This window comes from Muscardinus avellanarius (genome assembly GCF_963383645.1).
Source record: "Muscardinus avellanarius genome assembly, chromosome: 16".
NCBI lineage: Eukaryota > Metazoa > Chordata > Mammalia > Rodentia > Gliridae > Muscardinus > Muscardinus avellanarius.
Window position 1 is genome coordinate 66,923,658 of NC_137802.1, and position 25,548 is coordinate 66,949,205.

Sequence of the window (25,548 nt, forward strand, 5' to 3'; positions counted from 1 at the left end):
TAGAAAGTCCCTGGGTTCCATCACCAGTACTGAAAAAAAAAAAAAAAAGAATAAAAAGAATAGGGTTGGGAGTATAGCTTGGAAGTAGAATGTCCCAGGGTTCAATCCCCAGTACTGCTAAAGAAATCTTGATAATCTCTAGATGACTAATAACACCTAATGCAATGTAAAGGCTATGTGAATAGTTGTTAGGCTGCATTGTTCGGGGAATAAGAAGAAGAAAAAAGCCTCTACAGCTTCAGAACAAACGCAACTCTCTTTCCTTGAATGCTTCTGGCCCTCTGCTGACTACGAGGACGGGGATCCTGTGGTTTTGGAGGGTGACGGGTCTTGTTTCGCACATTTTTCTGCACCCTCCCGCTCTGCCCCCGCCTGCACCGCTGCCTTCCTCCTGCCACATGCCAAACAGCAGCTCACAGGAAGCCACCCTGAATGCGGGAACTGAACTGCAGGCCCCTCACCTACTCCAGGCAGCGCCCCACCACAGCTTCCTCTCCTCTACCAATCACTCAACTTTTCCTCTGCCCAGGACCACTTCCATCAGCACACAAACGAGGTGTGATTTCTCCCACCCTAGCCCCCCTCTGTGGGCTTCTCTGTCTTTTATGAAACTTTACCTTCCATCCATTGCTCCCCTTCTCCCTAAAGCCAAACTCCTCAGCCGGGCGTGGTGGCGCCCCCCCACCTCGCCTGTAATCCCAGCACTTGGGAGGCTGAGACAGGAGGATCACGGGTTCCAGGCCAGCGACTTAGACTTAGCGAGGCCCTTAGCAACTTAGTGAGACCCTCATTTCAAAAGAAAAAAAAAAAAAAAGAGCCGGGCGTGGTGGTGCACGCTTGAAATTCCAGTACTTGGGAGGCTGAGACAGGAAGATCACAGGTTCTTGGTCAGCCTCAGTAAGTTAGTAAGACCCTGTTTAAAAAAAAAAAAAAGGGGTAGGGGTGTAGCTTGGCTACTACTACTGCTAATACAAAACTACTCAAAAGCCCTGCCTTGCCCTGTTCTCCCACCCACCCCACAGGCCCCGCACCGCCCTGGCTCCCCTGTGCGATCTCTAGGGCTCTGCAAATATTTCCTGTATGGGGCTAGCTCATCAATATTTTGGCTTTTGCAGCCGTTCAGTCTCTGTGGCAACCACTGATCCATGTACTTACTGCGCAGAAGCAGCCATGGCAATTCATAAACAAACAGGCCAGCAAGATGTGTCTCAACAAATGAAACTGTTATGTGGGATTATCATTTTTAATTTTGGATAAGTTGCTATAATACTAGATGTCAACCACTAAGCCAAGCATGGGAAGGAGGGATGGGGAGGGAATGGGGTGGGGATCGGGTGGGGGTTGACTGGGCGATGTGTGCATGTATGTCTACAAAAGTTTTTTTGTATCCCACTATGATTTATGAATACAGTGCACCAATAAAAAATTTAAAAAAAGATGTGTCTCAACACTTTTTTTTTTGGTGGTGGCCCTGGGGGTTGAACTATTGGACACAGGAGTACACTACCACTGAGCTTTATCTGTAGCCTATTTTATTTACTTTTTTTTTTGTGTGGTACTGGGGCTCCTGGAAGCCCTTCTACCTCCGGGCTACATTCCCAGACCTATTTTATACTTTTTATTTGGAAACAGGGTCTCTTAAGCCAGCGTGGCTGGCTTCGAACCTGCGTGATTCTCTTGTCTCCATCTTCCAAGCGTGGGGATTACAAGCGTGCGCCACCAGGCCCGGCAAGAATATTAAATGAAAAATTTCAGAAACAAACATAAAAAAAGAGACAGTGTGTTGGATTAGGTGGGTGGGCTGTAATGAGCCAGTCCCTATTTGACTGAATTGTCTGGTGGGATCCTAGAACCTTAAACAATGTCAGCTGAGACCAGCAAACTAGACGGCTGTACTTTCCTCCTAACATGGGCAGGCTTGCTTCCCACAAACACCCCATGCAGCCAGCCAGGGCGGGCCAACTGGTTCCTTGTTTGACAAGAACATCCCTGTGGGACTCCATTCAGATTCTTTCCCCCGCTGTCTGTCTAATCTCTTGGGTCTCAGCACCACCTGCAGGCTGAGGGCGGCACCATGTTCCTGCTCCTGCTTAGATGGCTTGGCAGCAACCCCAGCTCCATCCTGCCCACCTCGGGCATCCAGCACGGGTCCGACTCCGGGCTCCCAGCCTCCTCCCCGTCCTGCTCCATAGCAGGCAGCCCTATCCTCCGCAGCCCCTGCCCTCGGAGCCGGCCTGGCCTCTCCCTTGCTGGCCTTCCTCGTCCACGAGGTCCTCAGGTTCGACGGCATGGCACCTGATGATTCTGTCATGGGTTTCTGTGCTTTCTCTGCTTCAGGCTAACCTCAACACCCAGGACACCCCTAAATCCCAGCTCCTCCGTCTCTCCCCACACTAGCCCTGCCTGGGGGCCGAGGCCAAGTCCCCGGGCTCTGGGGGGGGGGTACCAGCCCAGCGCTCTCCCTGGCTCCCATCCCAGTCCCCAGCTCCTTGGGAAACCCAGGCTCCCTGCTGGTCTGAGGCACTCAAAGCACCGCCTTACCCCAGGCCCTTTGCTCCTTTCTCCTCTTTCTGGAATGTTCTTCAGTATCCACGTGATTCACACCCTATACTCTTAGGTTTTTCCTCAAATATCGCTCATAAGGTCCTTTCCTAATGACCTTACTTGACATTTCCAGTCTTCCTCTTGGGTCTAGCTCTCCCCTTAACCCGCTTCCTTTACCACTAAGTGGCAGTCTTACTTATTTTGTAAGGACTTTTCCCCCAACACTGAAGCTCATGGTGTCTCTTGGCACAAAAACAAATGCTCAGGAAACAGGCATCATGGAAGGACTGAGAGCCAGGAGCCCTGGCTACCTGCACGCATCTTCCTGCCTGTCCACAGGCTGCTCAGCCCCCCCACCCCCATGCAGGCAGGCTCGTCCCAGCCTCCTACATGACATGTGTGGCTGGTTAGCGTGCGTGAGCACTGGTGTTAGCACAGGGGCCAACTCGGTCCGGGAGGGGGCAATCCCTCAGTTTCTGTGGATGGTGCTTGCTGGGACCCTGGACATCTGCTGAGCTCGGGGTGCCTGGCACCCACACGTTTCCTGGATCTGTGTGCTAACTCGCCACCTCCAAACCTCGACAGTCGGGTGCCTGCCAAGTGTTTGCTGGCTCCACCCGGTGTCTTCTGCGTCCCTCGGGAGGCATATGCTAAGGGTGCAATATTTAGTTTTCTCAGCTGGTGCTCCTGGGTAAAGCCTTGAGAGGTGCTATCCATCTTCAGAGCTTCCCTGGCGAGACACCTTCCTCCTCCCTCCCTCCCACCCACCTTCTCTCCCTCCTTTTCACCCCAGACGGAAGGGGCTCCTGGCTGGATTCTGCCTCCCATCTAGCTACCTGTCTTAGCTTTTGCCTTTTCCGGGACTCAGTTTCCACTTGTGGCTGGGCCAGGAAGACCATTAGGGTTTTGCACCCTGCTCCCATCCAGTCCCGGGGTTATTGTACTTGCGCTATCCCTTGAAATAGCATCTGACTTCCAGCAAACAGAGTCCACCTGATGCTGGTGAGGGACCCAAGCCTCCGCCATGGCCCCAGGGCTGTGGACTCCAACAGGACACACTCCCCTCCCTCCCTCCCTCCCTTCCTTCCTTCCTTTTTTTTTTTTTTTTCATTAATGAGGATTGAACCCAGGGGCATTCTACCTCTGAGCTATACCCCCAACCCTATTTTATTCTTTATTTTGAAATACAGTTTCACTAAGTTGCGAAGGGCCTCACAAGTTGCCGAGGTGGGCCGTGAACCTGTGATCCTCCTGTCTCACCCTCCTGAGTACTGGGATTAGAAATGGTTTTTAAGCAGAGATTTCTACTCAGCCAGAAGTTGCCCTTTGCTAATTGGTCTTCGAACTGTATCCCTATCGTAGTAGGGGGCTGAGCAACCCTTTGGAGGGATCTTAAGTTCTGCACGGGGTTGGAGCTGTTGGGGTGGGTGTGGACTGTACAGTCCTAGACATGGCCAGGATTTTTTGCATCTGAGCTCAGCACTTTGTTTATTTTTGTGGCACTGAGGATTGAACCTAGGTAATTCTACCTCTGAGCTATACCCCCAGCCCTATTTCATAAAAAAAAAAATTAAAACAGGGTCTTGTTAAATTGCAGAGAGAGCCCAAGTTGCTGAGTCTGGCCTTGAACCCGCGATCCTCCTGCCTCAGCCTCCTAAGTACTGGGCTTACAGATGTGTGCTGCCACACCTGGCTGTCAGCCTGCCCTTAGGACACTGGAGGGACAAGTGTAATTTTGCTCTGTTGCACAGCCCTGCAGGAATCAGGTGCCAATAGCCACAACGGCAGAGCTGAGCCCCCACCTCAGGGCACCACCGAGCCCGTGGGCAAAAGGGACCCCACCCCTCCTCCATCCCCCCCCCCCCCCCCGCCGGTCCCCTGCACCCGCCAGCCAGATGGCTCTACCTTGTAGCCCTGGATGTCTCCATTCTGACTCTCCAGCGGGGGCGGCTCCCACGTCACGTCCAGCTGTGTGGCTGTGGCGCCGTGGACGGCCACACTTCGGGGTGCTGCTGTGGGCACTGGGGGGAGGCATTGGTGGGTGCTGAGTGGGTTGGCTCCGGGGAGAGGCTGGACCCCCCTGGCTGGGCCCGGGGGGCAGCGGCACTCACCTGCCTCCCCCACAAAGACCTCCTGCGGGGGGCTCAGGGGCCCCTCGCCCACGGCGTTGTACACGCTCATCCGGATCTCGTACCGCCTGTGCTTGTTAAGGTCTGTGGGCGAGAGGGGGGAGGGGAGCACAAAGTCACCCCGGGAAGGAGCCCGGCATACCACGCCGCAGAGGCCGGAGGCTGAGGGTGGGCGTGAGGCCCGGCCGCCCCTGCAGGTCCAGTCCCCAGTGTGAAGGCTCAGGAGAAAGCAGATAAGACTTGGACACGCGGAGAAGATGCCGTGGCTGGCCTCCGGGGGCTCCTGGCCTCCGGGGGCTCCTGGCCTTGGCTGCCTGGACAGCTCATTGTCCAACTGGACACTTTTGAGATTAGAAAAGGCACCATGAACATGGGCGCTGGGACGATCGTGCAAGCCCGGGTTGTCCTGGGCACCCTGGGCCCTCGGGGGCTGTGTCCTCCGGGCCTGTCCTCTTTCCTGTTGTGGCGGATGCAGGTGTTCCCAGCCAGGTCCCAGTCGCGCTCCCATCTCCCCCCTCTGCCAGCTCCTTTTTTTTGGGGGTGTGGAGCTCAGGGCCACGGAGTGCTAAGCACGCGCTCTGCTGCCAGGTGGTGCCCAGGGCTCATGGGTCAGCTCAGGAAGGGGGTTATGGGATATGAGTTCTGGAGTAAGAAACACCATGTCTTGCTAGTTCTGGGTGCTCGGGTGAGGACAACTGGCAGAAAAAAGCTGGGAGAGAAGCTGTTGTAAGAAGATGGGTTCTGTCGTCAGCTTGTGGGGAGACACATCCCGGCTGCAACCTGCCAAGAGGCTCCAGGCTCTCTGCACTCTCTGGCTCTGGCTCCGCTTTCCCCAGTGTGGAAGGCCTCCCTCCATCCCTCCTTCCCTTCTTCCCTTTCTTCATTAGTACTGGAGTTTGGAAACAGGGCATTCTATATTCCTAGTGCTATTTATTTATTTATTTATTTATTTATTTTGGTGGTACTGAGAACCCAGAGGCCTTCTACCTCTGGGCTATACTCCCAGACCTATTATATATATATATATATATATATATATATATATATATATATATATATTTTTTTTTTTTTTAATTTGGAAACAGGGTGTCACTAAGTTGCTGAGAGCCTCACTAAGTAGCTGAGGCTGGCTTCAAATCTGTGCGATCCTCCTGTCTCAGCCTCCCAAGAGCGGGGATTACAAACATGCGCCACCACACCCGGCTACCTTTTTTTTTTGAAACAGGGTCTAAGTTGCTGAGGCTGTGCTTTAACCCGAGACCCTCCTGCCTCAGCCTCTTGGGTTGTGGGATTATAGGTGTGCACCTCCTTGTCTGGCTTCACAGTAGAATTTCTATGGGGAACAGGATTGCGGCAGGGAAGCCGCCCTGGCAGCCCTCCTGGGAGCCCCTGCCTTGGAAAGAACCCTGCTGGGGCTTCAGGAAAAAGCAAGGAAGGGCTGGGCTGAGCCACACAGGAACATGGCCGGGCCCTGCTGGGAAGACATGGCCACACAGTTGGCTGAGACGGGCAGCGGGATGTGGACACCTGCCCACCTGCCCCACAGCACCCATCAAACCTACCATTATTACACCCAACACAGGAGGCTGCAGGCTTGGTTTCCACGCCACCCCAGCCAGGGCAGGCTTAGCAATCTTCCCTGGGGACCCTGCCTGCTTCCTGCCTTTGTGCCATGTGTGTTAAGGGCAGTCCTGTTCTTGGTACTCTGGGGTGGGCACCCTGCCTGGGGGCAGGAGTTCTCAAGGCCCCAGTCCCTATCCCAGAGGAGGCCTGGGCTGACCAGGGCGCCATGCAAGGAGACTTACTGTCCAGCTCGTACTGCGTGAGGCTGGGCCGGCTGAGGTTCCGCGTAGAGTACAAGGCTACAGGGTGGGGCGGCAGAAGGCGCCAGAGGGAGACAGCAGACAGAGGAGGTTAGTACACACACCTTCCCCTCCCACCGAGAACCTCGGCCGGGGGCTAGAGGGGAGCCAGGAGCTACGGACTGCAGGGGAGAGAGTTCCCGGCTGCCAGGGGCTGAGTTAGAGGCCTGGACAGGAGGCAGGAGCAGGCAGCTCCCAGGATGGTGCCATCCCCACCCAGATGTGCACTGGGCAAGGGGAGCTCCTCAAAGCCTGGCATCCCTGAGGATAGCTCTCAGGATGGTGTCATCCCCACCCAGGTGTGCACTGGGCACGGGGAGCCCCTTGGAGCCTGGCATCCCCGGGGATAGGTCCCAGGATGGTGCCATGCCCACCCAGGTGAGCACTGGGCATGGGGAGCCCCTTGGAGCCTGGCATCTCCGGGGATAGGTCCCAGGATGGTGCCATCCCCACCCAGGTGTGCACTGGGCACGGGGAGCCCCTTGGAGCCTGGCATCCCCGGGGATAGGTCCCAGGATGGTGCCATGCCCACCCAGGTGAGCACTGGGCACGGGGAGCCCCTTGGAGCCTGGCATCTCCGGGGATAGGTCCCAGGATGGTGCCATCCCCACCCAGGTGTGCACTGGGCACGGGGAGCCCCTTGGAGCCTGGCATCCCCGGGGATAGGTCCCAGGATGGTGCCATGCCCACCCAGGTGAGCACTGGGCACGGGGAGCCCCTTGGAGCCTGGCATCTCCGGGGATAGGTCCCAGGATGGTGCCATCCCCACCCAGGTGTGCACTGGGCACGGGGAGCCCCTTGGAGCCTGGCATGCTGGGGATAGGTCCCAGGATGGTGCCATGCCCACCCAGGTGAGCACTGGGCATGGGGAGCCCCTCGGAGCCTGGCATCTCTGGGGATAGGTCCCAGGATGGTGCCATGCCCACCCAGGTGAGCACTGGGCATGGGGAGCCCCTCGGAGCCTGGCATGCTGGGGATAGGTCCCAGGATGGTGCCATGCCCACCCAGGTGAGCATTGGGCACGGGGAGCCCCTCGGAGCCTGGCATGCTGGGGATAGGTCCCAGGGTGGTGCCATGCCCACCCAGGTGTGCACTGGGCACGGGGAGCCCCTCGGAGCCTGGCATGCTGGGGACAGCTCCGGGTGATCTCTAGCCCACCTCCTTCCCTTGGAGTGCAGCCCTTGGAAAACCACTGTGAAATACTAGAGTCGTTAATTTCTTCATATGAACCAGAAACAATTTTACTACCAGAAAATATGACCATATTATACACAGGCTATATAAAATCACAACTACAAGCACATGTTGTCCAAAAATAAATAAGTAAACTGACGCAAGCTGTTGGGTTAGGTACTTCGGAGCTTTTCCTATTAATATTCCCTGGCCATGCATTCCATCAACCTGTTGGCTGCTAACGGTGCCTGAGGCTTAAGAGGATTGTCTGAGGAAGGACATGGCGGGGTCCCAGAGGCCCCTCCCACAGCTACTGTGTCCCCCTTTCCTGCCTCCTCCTTTCCATGAGCCAATATGGAGCCCTGGAAGGTTAAGGTCTTTGACATGTCCTCTCCCATCCACCCCCAGCCCGTCTCCTAGGCTCAGCCTCTGGCTTTCTTGTTACTTTATTATAGCCTGACTCCTTGCCAGGCCATCACCCTCATGTACTAATGTGGTCTCGCAGCACCAAAGTCCAATTCCTCCCCTCCTCCTCCTCCTCCTCCTCTCCTCCTCCTTCTCCTCCCCTCCTCCTCCTCCTCTCCTCCTCCTCCTCCTCTCCTCCTCCTCTCCTCCTCCTCCTCCTCCTCCTCCCCTCCTCCTCCTCCTCCTCCTCTCCTCCTCCTCCTCTCCTCCTCTCCTCCTCCTCCTCCTCCTCTCCTCCTCCTCCTCCTCCTCCTCCTCTCCTCCTCCTCCTCCTCCTCTCCTCCTCCTCCTCCTCCTCTCCTCCTCCTCCTCCTCCTCCTCCTCTCCTCCTCCTCCTCCTCCTCTCCTCCTCCTCCTCTCCTCCTCCTCCTCCTCTCCTCCTCCTCCTCCTCCCCTCCTCCTCCTCCTCCTCTCCTCCTCCTCCTCCTCCTCCTCCCCTCCTCCTCCTCCTCCTCCCCTCCTCCTCCTCCTCCTCCTCCTCCTCCTCTCCTCCTCCTCCTCTCCTCCTCCTCTCCTCCTCCTCCTCCTCTCCTCCTCCTCCTCCTCTCCTCCTCCTCCTCCTCCTCTCCTCCTCCTCCTCCTCTCCTCCTCCTCTCCTCCTCCTCCTCCTCTCCTCCTCCTCCTCTCCTCCTCCTCCTCCTCCTCTCCTCCTCCTCCTCTCCTCCTCCTCTCCTCCTCCTCCTTTCCTCCTCCTCTCCTCCTCCTCCTCCTCTCCTCCTCCTCTCCTCCTCCTCCTCCTCCTCCTCCTCTCCTCCTCCTCCTCCTCTCCTCCTCCTCCTCCTCTCCTCCTCCTCCTCCTCCTCTCCTCCTCCTCCTCCTCTCCTCCTCCTCTCCTCCTCCTCCTCCTCTCCTCCTCTCCTCCTCCTCCTCTCCTCCTCCTCCTCCTCCTCTCCTCCTCCTCCTCCTCCTCTCCTCCTCCTCCTCTCCTCCTCCTCTCCTCCTCCTCTCCTCCTCCTCCTTTCCTCCTCCTCTCCTCCTCCTCTCCTCCTCCTCTCCTCCTCCTCCTCCTCTCCTCCTCCTCCTCCTCTCCTCCTCCTCTCCTCCTCCTCCTCTCCTCCTCCTCTTCTTCCTCTCCTCTTCCTCTTCCTCCTCTCCTCCTCCTCTCCTCCTCCTCTCCTCCTCCTCCTCTTTTCTTCTTCTCCTTCCTCTCTCTCTCTGCTCATAGAGAATGATACTCTACCCCTGAGCTACACTTCTATCTACATTTTATTTTGAAACAGGGTCTCACTAAGTCACTGAAGGCCTCACTATAAGTTGCTGAGGCTGTCCTTGAACCTGCGATCCTCCTGTCTCAGCCTCCCAAGTACTGGGATCACAGGCGTCCACCGCCATGCTGGTCTTCCTTGCCCTCTTTCCTTCTGCAGAGCCAAGTTGGCTTCCCAGGACCCAGGCAAGGAAGCAACTTCCCCCAGGAACAAGAGGGGCCTCGCCAGATGCTCTTGGGGGTAAACTGGCTTTGGGGTTGCTGGTGCCTGGAGCTCCCCTTGTCCCTTCTGCCTGGTGGGCCTGGACTTAGCTACCCCTCTGGGTTAGCACCAGTGCCCAGGCATCCTTTGCTGAGCCTGGCTGATGGCTGCTCCCCCAACTCCCAATGAGTCTCAGACATCCATTTCTGGGTTTCCTCCAAGAGGATGGGGACCCGTTTATCTTGATGAGGGGTGTGTCCCCAGGTGTCTTGGGCATGCAGAAGGCGCTCATTAGTACTCAGAGGGTGAATGCATGGAATGGGGAGAGGGCAGAGGCGCACACGGGGGAAGGAGGCAGGCGGGCAGGGGTGCGTTAGAGGACTCCAGGAAGCAGAGGGCCTCAGAGCCCCCCCACCCGCCCTCCCTGGCCCTCAGCGTGTCACTCACAGGTGAGCTCCGCCCACTTGGCTCCAGGGTTGTTGATGCCCCTCAGGGTGAAGCCTCTCAGCCCCTCATAGAGCAGCTCGCGGTAGCGGATGCGGAAGCCCAGGAGGATGCCGTTCACCTTGTCCTCCGCTGGCGGCTGCAGAAAGGACAGGATACAGGTGGGGCCCGGGCCACGGCTCACCCACTCCAGCCTCACTCCCGTCAGCCCTCCTGTGGCCAGAGAAGGGCTGTGTCTCAACAGGGAAAGAAATCAGAACAACACAGAACATTTCTAGCTGACAAGGCCATTTCCAGTGAGCCCGTCACATCAATGCAGTGCACCCTGGGAGGCAGGGAAAGGCAGGAATCACCACGCCATCTCCTTTCAACAGAGCAAGAAACGGAGGCTCAGAGATGCCGGGAACTTGCCCGTGATCACACAGCACTGACGGGGGCTGGAAACAGGACTCTGGACACAGGAGCGGTCCTTGTCCAAGAGTCCCCTCACCCCAACTCTGGTCTCCCCCGGCCTGCTCGTCCTTCCTGCCACCTGGCCAGCACCTCCGAGGTGTTCCCTGCGAGCCGAGCCCTCTCCCTGCTCCTCAGCCTGCACCAGGGTGCTGTGCCTGCGGGAGCTGCCCCTGCCCTGCCCCAGCCTCTTCTCCTTGACTTCCCGCTCCTGTCCACAGCTGAGCTGGAGAACAGGTTTCTGAAGGTGGGAACTACCTTTTTATGTGACCTCTTTTAAAAACCTGCTGAAATGTGCCAGCCTTTTATTAGCTCCTTAATTGCTTCCCCGCTGCTGCTGGCTTCTCCCTGCCCCCTCTCCAGGTCGGCCCTGGTTGGCTCCAGCCTCTCCCTGGCCCCGGTTCGTGGCCACACCGGGATATTTCCACTTAAGTATTGTCCTGTGCGTAAGCTGCTCATGGGCCTGGCTGGTGCTGCCCTCTGACCTTGATGCTTTGGGGCCTTTAGGGGTGACTTGCTGAGCCCAGGGCTGCATAACAGAGGGACAGAGTGGTCCTGAAGGGCAGGACCTGGGGGCCCACTGGTCCCGCTAGAGACTGGGCAGCTGGCAGAGGATGGAGGAAGGAGGTGTTCTCCTCTATGTGGACAATGTGTTTCTGCTCCTGCGACGGCTGGGCACAGGTCTCTTAGGAATCCTGTCACTAACAGCTGGCTCTGGGGACTTGGAGGATCCTGAGAGTCCCAAGCACTTTTCTGCCCAAGGACTTGGCAGACCTGGAGTTAATGAACTTGACCCTGAGCAGTGTGAGTGCCATGCAGGCCTTCTCGAGTCTCCATCCTCGTCTGCGATAGGGGTGATGTTACTTACCTGCCTGATGGGAGTCTCTGGACAGTGGAATGGGTGTGCGGCGTGTGTGCACACGTGTGTGTATAGAATGCCCATCAAGTGAACATGCCTGGTGTCTTGATCTCCTCTGTGCACTTTGGGGAAAGAGAACCTGCTCCCCAGGCAGCCCGTGGGGACCGCGGGTGTCCCGGGCCCAGCGCAAAGCCTGTTTGAGTCCCTGTGGGAGAAGGCTGCCCCTCTGCCATGCGTACCTGCCATCGGATTAGCACGGAGGTGGTGGTGTGGGGTGTCACCGAGAGAATGGTGGGCGCTTCGTCGGGGGCTGTGGAGAGAGGCGGACAGGTGGGCGCTGGGGGCTGGGGCTTCGGCCCCCACCAGGAGCCCACGGAACTAGATTCTACTAATGCTGAACTGATGGGTAGGTCCAGCTTGGACCACTAGCCCAACCTCCGCAGGACAAAGGCTCAGGATGGAGGCGGAGACTAGCCCAGTCCAATCCCTAGGGCCCTGGAGCCCCCTCTGCTCCACCCTGGGGCCACGGGCCCCTCAGACCTCCCCTCTACTCCCTGGTAGCTGGTGGAGCATCACAGAAGGATGCTCTCACATGCCAGGCGGGGCCTGGGACCTCGAGCCCTGTGCCCCAGCAAAGGTGGCTCTGGCTCAGACTGCTTTGGGACTGTGTGCCGGTGGTGGAAGGGCCCAGGGGGCGGCGGCCTCTCTCCTCCCGAGGACCCTCCCTCAGAAGAGAAGCCCCGATGGCGAGGTGGCCAGGGGCCATGGGCAAGAGAGACACGTCGGTGGGGCAGCACTGACCGGCTTGCAGAGTGGTCAGGGATTCCGACTCCTCGCTGAACTCGCTGTCCCCAATGTCGTTGGTGGCCTTCACTCGGAACTTGTAGGACGTGAAGGGCTTGAGCCTGTGCGGGAAGTGGGAGTTCAATGACCGGGCATCCCCTGGAGACCTCTGCCACAGGGAAAGGGGGCGGGGTGCAAGCCCACTGCACAGACGGGAACATCGAGGCTCAGAAAGGGGTTCAGGTGGGACCAGGACCCCAGACCAGTCCTGAATGGGGCACTTTAGAGGCAACAGTGGGACAGAGCCTGCGCCCCCCGCCTCACCTCAGAGGCCTAGGCAGCCGCTAAAGCTCCCACACCTTCCTCTCGGAGCACTCCCATGCTGCCCTTCCTGTCCTAAATTTGGTGACTCCAGGAGGGCAGAGGCTCCCGAAAGAACCAGAACGGTGTCTACAAGCCTCATCTCGGAGCAAATGTCTTTCTTCTTGATTTACGGGGGTGGGGGAGGCAGGGAGGAAAGGATTGCTCAGACTCCCGGTCACGTCAACGGGAATATAAAAAAAAAATACAACCGCTAGGAATTAAATTGAAGCCAGGGTTTGGGAGTGAAGCTCTGCGCCCCTATTAAAGATGGGAGGAGGATGCTGGCTGGCGGCGGAGAATCGCTAATGAAGGACGGCAGGCGATCCACTACTGGGCTCCAGGAATAATTAAGAAGCAGCCCGAGTGGGGTTCTGGGAGAAGGGAGCAGGGAGATGAGGATGGGGCCTGGGGATGGGAGTGGCTGGGGTGGGGGCCCAGCCAAGAGTGGAGGCGCCCGGCTCACCTGTCCACCGTGAAGGCAGAGACGTTGTGGCTGACGGAGGCCGAGTGCAGCGCCCACCTTCCGCTGGGCAGCTCACGGGTCTGGATGGTGTAGTAGCGCACCGGGGACAGCCCGTCGCTGCCCGGCTCCCAGGACAGCAGCACGCTGCGGGCTTTCACGTCCTCCTGCTGCACGATGGGCTTGCTGGGGGGCTGTGGGCGGTCTGGAGGGGGAGTGGGGGGCGGGCTGCTGGTGGTGGAGCAGGTGCCTGGTGCTGGGCCTGGTACCCCTTCTGCACATGGGGCTTTTCATGGTTCCACTCCCAGCAGCCCTTGTCTCCTGGTCAGACATCTGCTAGGGCCCCGGGTACCTGGGAATGGACTTCTCTGGGCAGGTCCACTGTCCTCCTGGCTTTTCCTGGGAACTTTTGTGTGTGTGTGTGTGTGTGTGTGTGTGTGTGTGTGTGTGTGAGAGAGATACTGGGGATTGAACCCAGGGGCATTCTACCTCTGAGCTAGATGCCCAGCCCTTTTTATTTTTTGTTTCAAAACAGGGTCTCATTAGGTTACTGCAAGTCTTGCTAAGTTACAGAGGCTGTCCCAGAACCTGTGATCTTCCTGCCTCAGCCTCCCAATTACTGGAATTACAGGTGTATGCCACCATGCTTGGCTTAGAAACATTATTATTTTTTATTTATTTTTTGTGGTACTGGGGATGGAACCTAGGGGACATTCTCCTTCTGAGCTACACCCTCAAGTCCTATTTTTTATTCTTTACTTTGAAACAGGGTCTCACTAAGTTGCAGAGGGCCTAAGTAGCTGAGGCTATCTGTGAACCATGATCCTCCTGTTTCAGCCTCCCAAATGCTGGGATTATAAGTGTGTGCCACCACACCTGGCAAAACATTATTATTTTTAAAATAGGTTATTGTCATGCCAATTAGGGGGTCAGTCCTCCTTTTTGCCAAATACCCACTCAGGGCGGTAGGGTGGTAGCAGCCAAGTTTGAGCTGTGCCCTGATTCTCCACCCAGCTGGACAAGAAGGAGGGGGCGTGGCCCCCAACCTTCCCTTTAGAAAACCAGGGCAGAGCAGGATCCTTGGCTCTGCAAATCTGCGGGACCCCTTGCTGATCTCCTCTCTGGAGACTGGAACCTTCTTTCCGCTGTAGACCCCAGCACCACGGGGCTGCTAGCACCACGGGGCTGGTCAGGTGGGTGGGGACCCCTGCCTGGCCTCCAGGCCTCCCCAGCCCCCATGGGCAGTCACCTCTCTTCTCCGTGGTCACCACCAGGGCCTCGGCGGCCTCTCCCCAGCCTTTGCGGGTCTGTGCCGTGATGCGGAACAGGTAGACGGACTCTGGCTTGAGGCCGGTGGCTGTGTACTGGCGGGCGCTGGGGGCCAGAACCTCCACAGAGGCTGTGTTGGCCGTGGTGGCGTTGAGCCGGTGCGTGATCTGGTAAGCTGTGGGGTGGGGAAGCAGAGCAGGCTGTTCCAGTGACTCCAGAAAGGGCCCTCTTTCCCCAGCCCCAGCAGAGTCTGCTCTGGGGTTACCTTGGCTGTGGTTTGTTCCCCCACCTGAAGCCCCCGTGGTCACCCTTAAATCCTCACTGCCACCTGGGTGGTGTGGACAGCAGGGGGATGTGGATGCACAGTGGGCAGCATCAGCAACCCCAGATCAGCCCAGGTGAGGAGACCGAGGATGGGAGAGGCCAGACCACCTGCCAGTAAGTGGCTGAGCTGGAGTTCTAGCCCAGGATGTTCTAGACTGAAGTGCTGGGCCTCCCCTGTCTGTCCACTGTCTGCAGAGGAGCGGGCTGAGAGCCTGGAATAGGTAGTGTGTGTGTGTGTGTGTGTTGTGTGTGTTGTGTGTGTGTTTTGTGCGTTTGCATGTGCATGCATGCATGCATTCTCTTATTTTTCATTTTTTTGAGATGAGGTCTTGCTATGTTATCCAGGCTGTTTTGGGACTCCTGGCCTCAAGGCTCCTGCCTCAGCCTCCTGAGTACCTGGGACTACAGGTGTGTGCCCCTGTGCCTGCTAGCCACCCCTTTTAAATAAAAAAAAAAAATTTTTTTTGTGGTCCTGGGGATTGAACCCAGAGACATTCTTTCTCTGAGCCACACCCCCAGGTCAATTTATTTCTCGTTTGGGAACAGGGTCTCACTAGGTTGATTGAGTCTCACTACTTGATGAGGCCGCCCTCTAACCTGTGATCCTCCTGCCTCGGCCTCCCAAGTACAGGAATAAGTCCAGGGATTACAGTCATGCACCACCATGCCCGGCTCTAGCTAGCCACCATTTTAAAGAGGAGTGGAAGTCTAAAGTTCACATAGCTGCTGCCTTGAGCTCTGGGAGTGTGTGTGTGTGTGTGTGTGTGTGTGTGTGTGTGTGTGTTGTGGTGCTGGGGATCGAGCCCAGGCCCTCATGCATGCTCTGTCTCTGACCTGCAGCCCCAGCCTGTGGCTGTGCATGTTGGGAGACACTTTGAGTGAAGCGTCAAGTCTGCAGCCCCTCCTGGGCACCTGAGTGCAGCGGTGCTGAGCAGCGAGAGCGCCCTCGCTCTGCCCCCGTAGGGAACAGCAGGCACGGCTCTCCAGGTGCTCAGTGGTTGAGGACTGGCACCCAGAGGCTCACAGCCAATCAAGGGTCATTAAGAGATCTGAGCCTCGGTCTCGTCCTCCACTAGATGCCGCCACAGGCTGGAACGTGGACACCTCCTGGCCCCTCTGCCTGTTGGCACACCTCCTGGACACCTTCCATCTCTCCCTGCCCTTCCTGCAGGCGGCATAGGCGGGCCAGCCTTACCCAGAATGATGCCGTTGGGGGCGGCGGGCGGCTGCCAGATCAGCCGCACTGACGTGGTCCTCACCTCCGGGAACAGGATGCCCATGGGTGGCCCCGGGACTGAAGGGGACAAAGCAGAGGCCGCGCGTGAGACGGCTGCTCAGCCCCCACCCAGGACCCGACGGCGGTGGGCGCGGTGCTGCTCCGTCCAGCTCTGTGAATGCCTGCAAAGTGCCGCCCCGTGCCCGGCCCTGGTCAGGAGCCAGGGACAAGAAAGGAGAGTTTCTGTCCTCAGAGGAAGGGTTACTGGGCAAGACCTAGGAACAAAGGAGGTTTCTGCTTTCAAAATAGGCATTATCTCTCAGGCAGGGACCCAAGGCTCCCTCTGCCTCCTGGGGCTCAGCGTCTAGTGTCTACACTATCAGAACCTGGAGAGTGAGCCCTGGCCTGGGTCTGGGCTTTATTTTTAATTTTTTTTTTGTAGTGCTGGGGATGGAGCCCAGGGCTTTGTACACACCAGGCAATTACTCCACCACGGAGCTGCAGCCCCAGGCTCGCCTGGTTTATTTTTTTGTGGTACTGGGGAATGAACCTAGAAGCATTCTACCTCTGAGATGTACCCTCGGCCCTATTCTATTTTATTTTTTATTTTGAAATGGGGTCTTACTAAGTCACTGAGGCTGACCTCGAACCTGCCATCCTCCTGTCTCAGCATCCCAAGTATTGGGGTTACAGGTATGCACCACCCAAGTCCTGCTCTAGTCTATTTATTTACTTATTAATTAATTAATTAATTATTTTCAGTACTAGGGATTGAGCCTAGAGGCATTCTGCTTACAAGGTACATTTTCAGTCCTAGTTTTTATTATTTATTTATCTATTATTTTTGGTACTGGAGATTGAGCCCAGGGGCATTCTACCTCTGAGCCACAATTCCAGCCGTATTTTTTAATTCTTTCTTTTTTTGTGGTACTGGAGATGGAACCCAGGGGCATTCTACTTCCGAGCTATACCCCTAGCCCTATTTTTATTATTTATTTTGGAAACAGGATCTCACTAAGTTGCAAGTAAGCCTAAGTAGTTGAGGCTGTCCACGAACCACAATCCTCCAGTCTCAGCCTCCTGAATGCTGGGATTACAAGCGTGTGCTACCACACCCAGCTTTGATTTATTTATTTATTTATTTATTTATTTATTTATTTATTTATTTATTGTGGTACTGGGGATTGAACTCAGGGGCATTCTACCTCTGAACTATATCCCCCGCCTGATATTTTATTCTTTATTTTGAAATAGGGTCTCATTAAGTTGCGGAGGGCCTAAGTAGCTGAGGCTGGCACCGAACCTGAGCTCCTGCTGTTTCAGCCTCCCAAATGCTGGGATTATAAGTTTACACCACCAGGTCTGGCTTTTTTATTCTTTATTATGAAACTAAATCTCACTAAGTTGAGGAAGGCCTCGCTAAGTAGCTGAGTTTGGCCAAGAACCTGCGATCCTCCTGTCTCAGCCTCCGAAGTACCAGGATTACAGCCCCCCCCCCCCCGGCTCTAGTCCATGTTTAAATGGCCCTGACTTCCTTCCACCCACGGGGTGAGGAGCTGGTGGGTGTGAGTGGGCTGCCCACCCTGAGCCTGCTTGGCCCTTCTCTCCAGATCCCACTCTGGAGTCCTGGTGTTATGGTTTGGATAGACAATGTTACATTTTGGCACTATAAAAATACTCAGAGGCCAAACAGTGGAATCGTGAGGGCTCTCCTCTCATTAGTGGGCCAGTGCACTGATGGATTGATTCCTAATCTAAAGGGCTTCACTGGGTGGTAATGTAGGCAGGTAAGTGGGGTGTGGTCTTGGGGACCACGTATGTCCACAGCCCCCTCGCCTCTCTCTCTCTGCCGCCACGCTCCATGATGTGAGGCCAGCCTCTCTCCACGCATCCTGCCGCCGCCGCCGCCGCTGCTTATGCTTTGCAGATGGCCTAAGGACCAAACTGTGAGCCCAAGTAAATCTTTCTTCCTCTAAGTTGTGGTCGTCGGGTATCTAGGTCACTGAGGTGGGTCTGCTGACCGAAGCACCTGGGATCCTGGAATTCTCTGCCCAGCCAAGCATAATTCCAGGATCGGCACAGGGCTGCTTCCCCCAATCCACCTCGTGAGGACAGACTGTGGACGCGCCCCTGGGCCCAGGGATGGCCGAGGGGCAGCTATTCTGGGGTGAGAGGAGATGGTGGGAAGAGGAGGGTCGGGCTGGTGGATTCTTCCTACGAGGTCTTACTCCAGTGCAGGATGCCAAGGCATCTGAGATTTCCAAGCCTGAACTAGGCCTTCCCGGTCATTACACGGGTATATTTGTCAAGGCAGGAGGATAGAACACGTTTAATTTAACACTCCATTAGCCTGATTTATAACTTCAGAACATATAGACATATGCTATTAGGGCTTGCTCCTGCAAGCCTGTCTAGGCCCTGCAGATGTCTGTGGTGGAGAGTGGTTGGGGAATGTGTGTGTGTGTGGGGAGCAGGAGGTACACAGGATCTTTTCTGCCAGCTTAGACCTGGAGTTTGGCTGCAGGGAGGAAGGCTGGGACCGGGCTGTGTCACTGTCCTGCTAACAGAACCAGGAGGCTCATGCTCAGGAAAAATGAAGACTTTCTCTTTCATAGGCTGGACTCCAAATGAGCCCAATGGAATCAGAACTGGTGCACGTTCTGTTCCATACACTTGTCCTGGAGAGAGACCGGGAGATGGCACCAGAGGCCCAACTGTCCTTACCTGGTCCTTTCCCTGTAGAGACACAGGGCTGTGATCCGCATCCCTGTGCTATGGAGTTGGTGGCCCCTAGTGACTAATTCTGCCTTGGCTCCCCTTGGGGCAGAGCATGGACAGGAGGACAGGCAGCCCCTCCTGTCCTTCCGGCCCCTTGCGACCTGGACTCACCGTCATCCAGCGTGCGCTCCAGGATGGGAGGGTGGCTGGGGCTGCCGTCCCCGATGCGTGTGAAGGCCAGCACCTGGACCTCGTACAGCACATACCTGCCCAGCCCTGTGAGCTGGGCACTGCGAGACGAGTTGCCTTCCACCAGCCAGAAGCGGGGCTGGGCATCTGAGTCCTTCTCCTTGTACATCACCTGCCGAGGTCAACAGGGATGAGCTTGGACCCGGGTCTCATCCCCAGGAGCGGGCCAGGTGGGGTCAGGGAAGGCAGGCTTGGCCCCAAGGGGTCATGACACCATCGCAAGGCTGGTCCCCAGAGGGCTGGGGACACAGAAATGACACTGGGGTAGAGTTGAAGGCCCCTGAGCGGGCACACAGGTGAAAAGACAGGCTCAGAGAGGCAGTGTGGGCTGCTCAGATCACACCAGTAGGTGTGACAGGGACGGAGCATCAGCCTACTTTCCCAGCTTCTAGGCCAGCGATGGACACGTGGCTAGGCACAGCTTTAAGGGAATTATAGAAGATAGTGGAAACCGCTATTACTTGGGCTTGGTGTGTTCCCCAAATAACAGGTATGGACGCTTGGTCGGGGGACTAGTGGAAGACCCTCAGGTCATGGAGTCCTGACCTCAGGAGGGATAAGGTAGTTCTCCTGCTACCCTTTGGGGGTTCCTGGGAAGGCTGTTATAAAGGCCTGAGCCTGGCCTCACCCAGCTTTCTGGCCTCCTGTACAAAGACATGACCAGGCCAGGTGTGGTGGTGCACGCTTGTAACCCTGGTACTTGGGAGGCTGAGACAGGAGGATCGTGGTTTGTGGACAGCTTCAGCTACTTAGTGAGGCCCTTTGCAACTCAGTGAGACCCTGTTTCAAAATAAAAATCAAATAGGGCTGGGCATGAAGGTCAGTGGTAGAATGTCCCTGGGTTCCATCCTCAGTGACACACACACACACACACACACACACACACACACACACACACACGATCAAATGTGATTTCTTCTCCAGAGGGAGCCCCAACCACTCCCATCTGCCATGATGTGACATGGCTAAGAGAGCGGTGCCAGAACGGAGCTTATGCAGGCATCGTGTCCCCGAGCCTTGTGAACTGTGAGCTAAATAAACCTCTTTACTTTATAAGTTGGCCTGTCTCAGGTATTTTGTTACGGTAGTGAAAAAGTAACAATACAAAAACAGAGATGGGCTATCAGGAGTGAAGCTGGGGCCACCCAATGTATCCTCATGCAGGAGGTGGAGTGGTCCAAGGACATCTCCTGGAGGGCTCCTGGTTGCCATGGTGACTGGTGGGCGGGAAGAAGGCAAGATCCCCTGTGTCTGCTCTAGGAGGTAAGACACCCTGAGGGTAACAGGGGCAGGCAGCCTGGGCAGGGAGGCGGGGAGCCAGGGCAGGACTCCTCTCATCCAGGACTCACCTTGTAGCCTAGCACGAGCCCGTTGCGGTCCGCCTCTGGGATGTCATTCCAGCGCACCAGCATGCTGCTGGAGGTGGTGGCCAGCGCCGACACATTGGTGGGGCCGGAGGACGGGACTGAGGGAGGAAGGGAGTGGAGAGAAGGAGCTGAGGTCCCGGAGTGGAGGTGGAGCAGGACCCTGGCCGAGGGAGGGAGGAGCCAGCTCCGCACTGTGGGAAAAAACATGGCGCGACGGCCCCCAAAGCAAGCAAACGCTCCCCCGAGATGTTCTGGTTTTAGAATGCTGCAGATGCTGCAGATGCCCCTCTGCTTGGGCTAACGTGAGTGAGTTTGCATTTCCTACCAGCAAGGAGGGGTGGCGATGGGGACCCAGTGGGGAGCCCCAGGGAAGCCACCTGCCACTTGAAATGTGCCTGTGGGAGCCGCAGGGTGGTGGCCATGTGTGGACAAAAGAGGCTGGCTGTGGGCTGGGGCTCTGATTCTACGGGGACCCCTTGCCAGGGCCCAAGGCTGCTGGGTATGTTTCTGGAATGTTCTGAGAGGGACGTGCTCCCTGGAACCTCCACTGTAGGCTCCTTGAGCCCTGCTGGGCATCAGAGTGAGAGGTGAGGTGGGGCGTGGGTGAGTGGTCTCTACAGTGGAGCCCACCCGGCCCCCGCAGAGGAGTGTCTCCCGTGGGAGGTCACGGCGGGGCAGGCGCTGAGCCTGGGGGCGAGCTCTGCCCCGCAGCTCAAGTCGCTCAGGCTGCTTTTGGACAGCAATTCCTGCCTGTTGCCCTCGGACAACCCCAGGGAGGGGAGACTGCGGGTACCTGACTCCCGGGTCCTGCCCACCACCGTGAGGCTCCAGGGCCCGCTCCCGATGGCGTTGAAGGCCTGGACCTGCACGCGGTACTCCGTCCACTCCTCCAGGTCCTCGATGGTGTACTCGCGTTCCACGCGGTCCTGCACCACGTGGCTCAGCGTCTTGCCGTGCCCGTCCGAGCGGCTGTACCTGATCTTGTAGCCCACCGACTCCGGGTTCCCGTTGTACTCCATCTCCGGGAGGGGCTGCGGCGAGGCAGAGCGCGGTGAGATGGCCCGGCCCGAGGCGCCGTGGTCCAAAGCATGGGCTTGTGATGGCCCCGTTTCCTGTCTCTCCCCTCCAGGTTTCAAGGAGAAACTAACTTGTTTTTTTTTTTTTTTTGTTTGTTTTTGGCACTGGGAATTGAACCCAGGGGAGCTCTACCACGGAGATAAATCTCCAACCTTTCCTATTTTATATTCTGGGACAGGTCTCACTAAGTTACCTGGGCTTTCCTCTAACCTGTGATCCTCCTGCCCCAGCCTCCAGAGTTGCTGGGATTATTAGGTGTGCGCCATTACACCCTACAAAACCATTCTTTAGGGTTCCTGTGGATTCATTTATTTATTTAGATACTAGAGATTGTAGCCAGAGGCCTTCTGCATCTGAGCTACAGTCTCCAGCCCAATTTATTTATTTATTTTGGTGGTACTGGGGATGGAACCCTTCTACCTCTGGGCTATATTCCCATACCTATTTTATATTTTATTTGGGAACAGGGTCTCTTAAGCCAGCGAGGCTGGCTTCGAACCTGCGTGATCCTCCTGTCTCCACCTCCCAAGTGCGGGGATTGCAAGCGTGCGCCACCACGCCCGGCAGCCCTTTTTACTTTTGAAAGAGGGTCTAAGTGGCTGGGGGGGTCTTGCTAAATTGCTGAGGTTAGCCTCAAACCTGCAATCCTTCCATCTCAGCCTCCCAAAAACTGGGATTGCAGGTGTGCATCTCTGATCCCAGCTTCATGGGGCTAACTTGAGCCTGCCCAGAAAATCGGTCCTTTTCTCGAGACTCAACAGCTGTCTGTCCAATGTGCTGATGAGCCGGGCCACCTTCAGGCAGGGCTGTCTCCTGGCGTAGCTCCCGCCTCAGGGTGCCAACACACGCTATTTAAATGCCCACAACACCTGCTCTCTACTCATGCTGCCCTTGGAGGAAGAAGCCCGGGGAGGGGCATCCGCACTTGGACAGAGCACCTGCTACTTAGCACGCCTTGGTGTCGCCTGCTACATTTTCAGTCTCCCCCTCCTCCTCGCTCCTCCTCCTCATTCTCCTTTTCCTCCTCTTCCTCTCTCCTCTTCCTCCCTCTTCCTCTTTTTTTTCCCCCGGTACTGGGGATAGAACCCAGGGGCATTCTACCTCCTTGCTACACCCCCAGTCCTATTTTTTTATTCTTTATTTTGAAACAGGGTCTCACTAAGTTGTGGAGGGCCTAAGTAGCTGAGGCTGGCTGTGAACCTGTGATCCTCCGGTCTCAGCCTCCAAAGTACTGGGATTACAAGTGTGCACCACCACGCCCGGCTCAGCCTCTTTCTTCTTATTGGAATCTCATTGATGAAAAAATTCCTTTCCTAGGCTGGAGGGGCTGCTGTCTCTAGTTCGAGGCTGCTTGATGAGCTGGCAGTATTGGTAAGCATTGGGGGTGATGCCTGCCGCAGGGAGCTGGGGCGGGCCTTCCCTCCTCCTCTAAGTGGACAGAGTGGGGCTGGGTAGTCTGCGCCCCACCTCCCTCACTCTGCCTCTCCAGAGGCCCACAGCCCGCACTCACTGCACTCCGATCCACTTCAACCCATTCCTCTTTGGGTTCCTCCCTCCACTCTGGCCCTCGACACACTTAGTGAAGCGGATCAGAGACCATTAAGAGGGCGATCAATAGGATGGAGCGCCAAGGCCGCGGTGGGGTGGAGCCCGTGCCCCTACCTGCTAGAGATGGTAGCACTTGTGTGCACCCCTGCACAAGCCTGGGGGGCGCTCAGCTCCTCCCCTCCCGGGCAGACTCCAGCCTCTCAGCATCTGGAAACCTTCAAGTGAGTTCAGGAGGCAGAAGTGGGGACCAGTGGGGGCAGAGCACAGTGAGGCCCAGAAAGGCTGCCTGTGCCGGCCACGCTGGCCCAGGCCTCTCTGCGAGGCGATCCTAGGTGGGACCTGTCATCTAGGCTTGGCAGATAGAGCCAGGTGCTCTCAGAGGCGTTAACGCCTGTCTCTATTCTTCAGGCTCTCCCTGAGTGAAGGGCAGGTCCGGTCCTGCCACACCCGACCCTGTGCGGCACAGTGTGCTCTATTTTTTTTTGTACTGGGGTTCCTGGAAGCCTTTCTACCTCCGGGTTACACTCCCAGACCTATTTTTATATTTTTATTTGGAAACGGTCTCTTAAACCAGCATGGCTGGCTTCGAACCAGCGCGATCCTCCTATCTCCGCCTCCCAAACGCGGGGATTACAAGTGTGCACCACCACACCTGTTTGGGTTTTGTACAACTAGATAGAGCTCTTCCAATGGAGACAGAGGGTTTTGTGTAGATACCATAGAGCCTGCACTTCCTTTCCTTCCCCTCTTCCTTCTTCCCTTCCTTCCTTCCTTCCTCCTTCCCTCTCTCCCTTCCTTTCTTCTTCCTCCTCCCTCTCCTCTCCCTCTCCCTCTCCCCCCACCCCCCCTCTCTCTATCTCCCTGCAGTACTGAGGATTGAAACCAGGGGCATTCTGCCTCTGAGCTACGCCCTTACTCCTATTTTTAAAATTTTTATTCTTTATTTTTTTATTTTTTGGTGGTACTGGGGTTTCTGGAAACCCTTCAACCTCCGGACTACACTCCCAGACCTATTTTTACATTTTTATTTGGAAACAGGGTCTCCTAAGCGAGCGTGCACGGCTGGCTTCGAACCTGCGCCATCTTCCTGTCTCTGCCTCCCAAGCGCGGGGATTACAAGCGTGCACCACCACGCCCGGCTTATTCTTTATTTTGAAACAGGGTCTCACTAAGTTGCGGAGGGCCTCACTATGTAGCTGAGGCTGGCAGCGAACTTGCGATCCTCCTGTCTCAGTCTCCCAAGTCCTGGGATGACAAGTATGCTCCACCATGCCCGGCTGAGCCTGCACTTTCAATGCAGGGTTTGGGGTTCTCTGGGGAGCCCAGGATGTGGGCCTGCCCCCACATTTTTCTGTGGTCTTGGGGACTGAACCCAGGAGCATTCTAACTGGAGCCACCCCCAGCCGTTTGATTTTTAATTTGGTACACTGCAGTTTTGTAGCATATTGGGTACAGAGCAGCAGATAAATGCACACACATCTTGGTGATCCCTGGCCTTTTAAAAAATTTATTTGGAAGCTGGGTGTGGTAGTGCATGCTTATAATCCCAGTACTTGGGAGGCTGAGACAGAAGGATTGCGGGTTTGAGGGCAGTCTTAGCTATGTAGTGCGACTCTCTGCTACTTAGTGAGACCCTGTTTCAAAATAAAAAATAAGGCAGGGGGTGTAGCTTGGAGGTAGAATGCCCCTGGGTTCAATCCCCAGTACTAAAAAATATAATAGTAAATAAAATAAAATTTATTTTGAAACAGGATCTCTGAGAGCCTTGCTAAGTCACTGAGGCTGGTCTCGAACCTGTAGTCTTCCTGTCTCAGCTCCCAAGTCCTGTGATTATAGGCATGCACCTCCATGCTTGGCTGCTCCCACATTTATTCGCTTAATCCTTGTGGCTCCCCAAGTCCAGCTGCTCGGGGTGGGTCTGGGAGGGCTGTCCCTCCTGCTCCCTGGACCATGAGGCAGGCTCAGTGGCTAGCACAGTGGCTTTGGGGGTACAGAGTCCCTGGGTGGGGACCCCACCCTTGTTACCTAGGGAGTGAGGAAGGATGTGAGAGTCTTGGGTGGGCTATCCCACCTTCCTCTGCCCTCGTTTCCTCCTCTTCAGAATGGGACCAGGGTCACTGCACTGTCAGGGCTGTTGAGAGGGTTGGAAGCCCTTTTTTTGGTAGTGGTACTGGGGACTGAACCCAGGGGCATTCTACCTTTGAGCTACATCCCAGCACCACTTAATTAATTAGTTAATTAAGAAATTTTGCTTTGAGCTGGGCATGGTGGTGCATACTTGTAATCCCCATGCTTGGGAGGTGGAGACAGGAGGATTGTGCAGGTTCGAAGCCAGCCGCGCTGGGTTAAGAGACCCTGTTTCCAAATAAAAGTATAAAAAGAGGTCTGGGAGTGTAGCCCGGAGGTAGAAGGGCTTCCAGGAACCCCAGTACCACAAAAAAAAAAATTGCTTTGAAACAAGGTCTTAGTAGGTTTCTGAGAATCTCATTTGCTGAGGCCGTCCCTCAAACCCGTGATCCTTTTCTTTCAACCTCCCAAGTCCTGGGATTACAAGCATACGCAACCATGCCTGGCTGAAGCCTGACTTTGAATAAAGTGCTAGAACCGCACTGGGCAAGAGGAGATTAGCTGTTAGTCCTGGAGCTGCCGCCAGGCCAACGGGCCATGACACCAGCCCCAATGGGGGCAGCGGCCTGAGCCCCCGGCCCTGCCTGGCCCCATCTCTGCAGCCAGCGCTTGTTCACGGCTGAGCTGCTCTCAGCCCGGACCCGCTGCCAGGAGCTGTGTGGCCACCAGCCAGTCCCCAGCGTCACCAAGCCTCAGTTTGCTTCGCTGTCACCTG

General features: G+C 56.2%; 1 protein-coding gene across 1 annotated transcript in view; it reads right to left on the reverse strand.

Moving 5' to 3' along the window:
* Positions 1-25,548, reverse strand: part of SDK2 (sidekick cell adhesion molecule 2) — a gene marked incomplete at its 5' end in the record, with an annotated part of 304,863 nt that overhangs the window by 35,688 nt on the left and 243,627 nt on the right. The window contains 12 exons of the mRNA XM_080712340.1: positions 4,450-4,565; positions 4,656-4,757; positions 6,479-6,535; positions 10,027-10,162; positions 11,572-11,642; positions 12,134-12,237; positions 12,942-13,143; positions 14,188-14,382; positions 15,727-15,825; positions 18,637-18,826; positions 20,064-20,179; positions 20,875-21,112. Of these exons, the coding sequence (XP_080568466.1) occupies positions 4,450-4,565; positions 4,656-4,757; positions 6,479-6,535; positions 10,027-10,162; positions 11,572-11,642; positions 12,134-12,237; positions 12,942-13,143; positions 14,188-14,382; positions 15,727-15,825; positions 18,637-18,826; positions 20,064-20,179; positions 20,875-21,112 (1,626 nt within the window). The remainder of the gene's footprint in view (positions 1-4,449; positions 4,566-4,655; positions 4,758-6,478; positions 6,536-10,026; positions 10,163-11,571; positions 11,643-12,133; positions 12,238-12,941; positions 13,144-14,187; positions 14,383-15,726; positions 15,826-18,636; positions 18,827-20,063; positions 20,180-20,874; positions 21,113-25,548) is intronic.